The 6,000-nt window shown below is 37.6% G+C and overlaps 1 protein-coding gene across 2 annotated transcripts in view; it reads left to right on the forward strand.

Annotated features, from left to right (window-relative positions):
• Window positions 1-5,792, forward strand: part of LOC139958728 (melatonin receptor type 1B-A-like) — a 53,133-nt gene extending 47,341 nt beyond the window's left edge. For both annotated transcript variants that reach the window (XM_071956027.1, XM_071956026.1), the window contains exon 3: window positions 454-5,792. In XM_071956027.1, coding sequence (XP_071812128.1) covers window positions 454-862 — 409 coding nt within the window. In that variant the 3' untranslated portion in view covers window positions 863-5,792. The remainder of the gene's footprint in view (window positions 1-453) is intronic.
• The last annotated feature ends 208 nt before the right edge of the window (window positions 5,793-6,000 follow it).

A 6,000-nucleotide genomic window follows, 5' to 3' on the forward strand; every position in this document is an offset into this window, starting at 1 on the left:
TGTGTATATATATACAACTCCTTTTGTCTATATTTGTCTATTCGTTCCACTCTGGTTAGCCAGTATGACTATACGTCAAAGTATCTTGTTTCACTAAACGTATATCTGCTGGTTTGACGATGCCTACAATCGAGATAGGCCAAACTTTGACATTTTCATCTTTGCTACGTTAAAGTCATGTAATGTCTAATTTGTAGATGAATGAGCGCTTCGCTGATGTCACTGCATTTGTTTAATGATATTAATGATCAACAGAATGGAATCAGTTAACATTAAACCTTATCAAAATTGTCTAGTGTTGATTTGTACATCCGTGTGTAAAGGCTCGACAAAGCATATCAAGTAGGGTTGTCAGCTAAAGAAGATCTTGCGTAAGAGCCTTTTTCTATAGTTTTACTTTCATATTCTTCTCTTTTGTTTTCATTGTGTTACTATTTTCTTCTTTCCACGCAGTAAAACTCCCACCCGACCACCGTCAAGCACGAACAACTCTAAAATTCCGAACAACAACCTCAACTCAACCATCAGGCGGGAAAACCGATCTAAGTTGTCAAGGAGACAGGTAGAAATCACCAAGAACCTATTTTACGTCGTCTGCGCATTCTTCGTTTGTTTGACGCCGTACAGCATATGCCTGGTCTACGACGCTAGTGATCCAGCCGTACCTTACACTGGCGCTTTCGTTCTTTTCAACAGCTGTATCAACCCGATCATATACGCCACCAAACACCCTTACTTTAAACAAGTTTTCAAATGCATTCTACAGTGCAAATGGCACAATGTTCCTGAACCTGCCAGCTTTGTCCGATCTTTGAGATCAACCAAAGACGCTAACTGTTGTGGCAACACGAGCTGCCTTTAAAGGTGAATCACACTATTGCCCTCGAGTATACGAGAAATTCAAATTCAAAAAGATAAAAGACAGAAAGCAAGAAAGAAAACAAGGGTTCAGCCATTTTGAAATTTCAACAAGCTTTTCACAGCAATGCTCAAAACATTTTTCACAAAGGAGCCATTAGATTCGGCTACGTTAATGAACTCATTAATCTTTGTAAATAGAGTATACATTCGACTTCGAGTACCTTCAACAACTGGTAGTTAGCAATACATATTGAGGCAGTTGGGATACCCTTTGAGAAGCCGAATGGGACATGTTGATTTCGGCTGGAGTTTATGACTCCTTAATTAACAAATATCATAAATCGACCATTGTGGTCAGTTGTCATGAGCGAGTCGAACAAGTCAAGTGAGTCAGATTTTGAGGAGCGATAAGTCAGTAATCCTTCGACTGTAGAGCTATAGTCGAAACCCCTGCACCGGTCATTCTTAATGCATGTTGTGTATGGTAAAAGGGTTTAAGTCGCAGAAAACTTATTAAGTAAAGTGTTGTGCCATCGACACGCAACAAACCACGTGTATCAGTATTTTATGAATAAGTTATATGTCGTATAAATATTGCGCAAATCATACAACAACAAAAATAGTCGATGAAGAAAAACATGCAATACAATAAAGTTAGTTATTGACATTATATTGCAAAGCTAGAGAATTAACAATTGTGTTATAATCTTTTACACTTTTATTAATGCGATAAGTATATTGTTACCCGATGGTTCAAAATCAAATAAGAAGAATGAACACATCTCATTGACTGATGCATGCCATCATTGGTTTACAGATTTAATACGATTCTAAGAAGGATAAAACTTCAAATATATGTGACAGACAGTGAACGAAAGGTGGCGAAAACAAACTTGTGCCATTTGACAATTATTAGGGGAACAAAACGTGCATGGTACATACTATGCATTCATACAGACTTTGAAGAGGAAGCTTGCTCAACAATGGTGGGTGTAGGTGGCAGGCCGGGACCCAGTGTGTATTGTATGTACACCAACCCCCCCCCCCCTGCCCTCCCACCACCGCTATACATCCTAGTCTGTATAGATTTAATGATATATCCAACGTATAGCCTAAATATGCCTCGAAATGTACCAATTCACTTTTAGTTCATCTTCTTCTGGAGAGGACCCCCAGATCCCCCCCCCCCGCCCCTTATATATGAAAGACGGCTTTAACGACCGACCGTGGCTGAACGGAATCGGTACCTGATTGGTTACTGATCCTACAGAACTTTGCTTGGAGAGGGCTTCCTTGAGAAGCTTGGGCGGATCATGGGTGTAGTGCCATCACTCTAGGACCGCTCTGCAGGCTTCCATGATATAAACACGGTATATACGCCCGAAGCTGGGTTCCCTGAATGACGGGTTACTGGTTCCACGATTTTTTTAATGTTTTATGAATGTTTCATTCTGAGGGATGTGCGCAACATGGGGGCATTACTGCGAACTTGCGAAGTATCCGCTATACTCTTCATGAGGGCATAGGTATTTCTACAAACTGAAGGTATTTCGACAAAAGGGCGTTATAAATTCACTTGGCTATATAATTCTTTCATGCTGTTCAAGGTTGGCATGAAAAGAGGTTGAAAGTAACCTGGTTTCATATATCAGGATGCAGTGGTGCTTGTCTGGGACGTGTACTTTTGCAATTTGCTTTCAAGCAGCCTATACTCTGCAGTATTGATTCAATACGAACAAGTTGGTTGTTATCTGTCTGTGGAACATATTGTCTGTAATTACCAACGAAGCAATCAGAGGTAACATTTATCACATTCATGCAGGTATATAAAAAGATACGCGTCACCGCTTAAAGCCAGACCCTGGAACTACATGGCGAGTGTTTTTGCTGGTTTACCTCAGCTTCAGAGCTAGTTTATGTCTAAAAACAACAGCACATCAATCAGAAAATCTCAAATTCGAAATAATTTATCAATATATTCTGCAATGCATAACTGGTTCCTGGCTTTGACCTTTATTATTCTAAAAAAACTGGCCTTTGTTTTAGTGTTAAATTAAACTGTGTAAATACAATCAAGAAAGTAACAACTCGGTATTTCCGTTTAGTCTTTGAAAGGTAACTTGCGATTATTTTTATACAATTCTTCTCGTTTGTAATAAGTTGTTGTTGTTGTCAAGGAGAGAAGCGTTATAAAGATTAACCTTCATGTTATACACGCCTTGCAGGCGATAAACGCGTTTTTCTTTTAATATCTAAGCCGAATAAATATCAAACATATTTCTCGTCCGAAAAGTTCTTCCAAAAAAGAAAGTAGGAGGGCCTCTTTTTTTTGTGCGGAGTTTCATTTTGTCTGATCAGAATATAGGTGACAGTCCAAATATTCTGGTCTTCGAAACTTTGCCTAGTTGAGCAACGTCGATACATAATTATCGGATAGTTTTGAGGTGTGTCGCTCTAATAATGTTCAAAGGGGTTCAAATCACGTTTAAAACGGCATATTTGGACCAATTACAAAGAGAACAAAACAGGACACGGGACAAAAGAGGGGGAGGGGGAGGGGAGGATGGGGGGCGAGAAATATAACACTTTGTAATCGTGTTCTCTACGGGTGTACAGGGTTTGTGATTTCGTTGTTCGTGACGTAGTGTTTTCTCTCGATTATTTGGTGGGGGTAGGAGGGGGGTAGGAGGGGGTAGGGGGATAGGAGGGGTGTAGGAGGGGCATGCATGGGACAGAAGTTAATTAAACAAAGATGTGACGTGCTACTTGATTAATACACAATTTTTTTGGTGACGTTTTGAGATATTCTATAAGTCTGTTGTTCCTGCATGTAATACTCACAACTGTCTACCAGACTTGTATTGAGCATGCGCACTCTTATTCTTGCATATCATTATCTGTACTCGGACTCGTCACTTTGTACTCACTCAATTGTACTGGTACTCGGTGACAATTTGAATATTAGTATATAGGTCTATAAGTGCAAATATGATGTATACTAGCTCTTACTTAGATTCGTGTACTCGAATTTTGTACTCACCACCAAGGGGAATTTCTTGTACTTGTGCTCATGCTGTTGTACTCGCAAATACAAGAAGCCTATATATACTATCCTCTCGGTAAAACAGAAATTAAATTGATCGTGTTTCAAATCTTGCACAGTTGCATACAAGAACAATAATAATAATCTGCTTATTTTGGTGGACAGATGGGTGGAGAATTTGGAACGCATGATTGCACAAAAGATCATTAAAAATGCAAATAATCTTAATCACCATAAGATTAGAGTGATATATCTTTCGAAGAAAAAAAAAATCAGAAAAATTTCATTAAATTTTGACATTTATATACTTAACATGAGTCCCCCCCCCCCCCCCGCCCCTCATATTTATTAATTTTTTGTTAATTGAAAGTAAAGTCATGATATCAACAAGAATTATTGCTCGTTTTTTTAATTTTATTTTTATATTTTAGAAGGAGCAGCAGCTTTGTGGTTTTGTCCGTTCTTTATGACGTCACCTATGACGTATATCTTTATACGCTTCTCCGCCTTCTTTCTATTGTAAACCTCACCGTTGTCATGGTAGTAGTTTTTTTTTTGTCAGTCATTTTATGTAGATGATGTGATATGCAAATTGTAATGGTCGTTATCGTGTACACCTTTTGTATAGCATTTTAAAGTTTTTTTTTATTTTATTTTTTACCATTTTGTTCTTGAAGTGCAATTTTTCTGTATTATTATCATTTTTATTGTGGTTAATTATTATTTGTCTTATTATAGTAGTTTGCAAATTTCATTTCATTTAGTATAAGCTCCGTTGAGGTGAAAAGAAGGGGAGGGGGGGTACCCTGTTATGGTGATACTTACATACAAAGACTATGCGTTTTTTCTATGTTGTGATTCGTTATATATTATATAGAATTAACAATTACCTTTGGAAATCACCAAACAAACATAACGTTACCAGGTTACACCCATAAGCAGGCGAATTTCCACCGATTATATACAGGAATAATATTTTCTTTAATTAGGTGCAGTCGCAAGTCAGGACGGCATATACCTGCCTTGTTAGTTACCCAAAGTGCTAAACTCAGAGATAAACCCGCATATATCAGTTTAAACTTTAGAAGATTATCGAAAAAGTAAACCTGGATACTGATATGAAAACCACGAATTATCGCCTGAGATACCTGGATTAACACTGGTAAACTTAATTACGAGCAACCCCCCCCCCCACCTTCACCCTCCTTCAAATCGCATGCTGGAACATGGAATGGTAACGCATAGTTAACCATGCATGGTCCAAATAACATCCACGCGGTCTTCCTACAAATTTGCTGTAGGAGCTGCAGTGAGCTACCGTGTGGAATTTTTCCTGTTTAATGTTGCTGAAATTATCAACTCACACATACATACGCACACACACATTAAATAATTCCTTACAGGCACAATATTTATTGTGATATGTTGTAGACGGGTCCCAAAAAAAAAAACCACTGCGATTAATCGAAGTGTCATTTCTAAAACAATATTTGAGAAACGTTTAAACGTATAGTCCCCTATATGACAATGCCTATATATATGAAATTTTCCCCTTCTACAACAGGAGAAAGTAATGTACATGTATTTACCCGACAGGAAGCTATTTTGCAGTTTGTCGATTAGTCTTTGCGCTTTTTTCTCCATTCTCTAAGCTTCTTCCTGTCATTACTTATTGACTAAAACAATAACTTATTTCTTAACGCTATTTACCATGATATGATACTCAATTACATCCTATTTCGTGTTTTTTCAATGATGCTAAAACATGTTGCAATAAACCCATGTTTTTTTATAGTTTCAAACACAATTATGTCTTCCAGACCAAATTGTTGTGTACCGTGACTGCTTGTTAATCCTTTGTTTTACAAATAAAAGAAACATGACTCCACATGTCTTTGAACAACGTTTTCTTTTCTGTCTCTTTTGTTATATTATTATTTTATATTAAGAGATGATTTATAGAGAGGCATCCGATATTAATGGCTGGTACAGCAACTACTGTTTATGTCCCACAACCATACATCAGTAACAACTACTTTGTGTTCGTAACACGGTATGTGTTACAGGTGACACTGTAACAACTTCAAAGCTGTTAA

The sequence above is a fragment of the Apostichopus japonicus genome, chromosome 18 (genome assembly GCF_037975245.1).
Source record: "Apostichopus japonicus isolate 1M-3 chromosome 18, ASM3797524v1, whole genome shotgun sequence".
Taxonomy (NCBI): Eukaryota; Metazoa; Echinodermata; class Holothuroidea; order Aspidochirotida; family Stichopodidae; genus Apostichopus; species Apostichopus japonicus.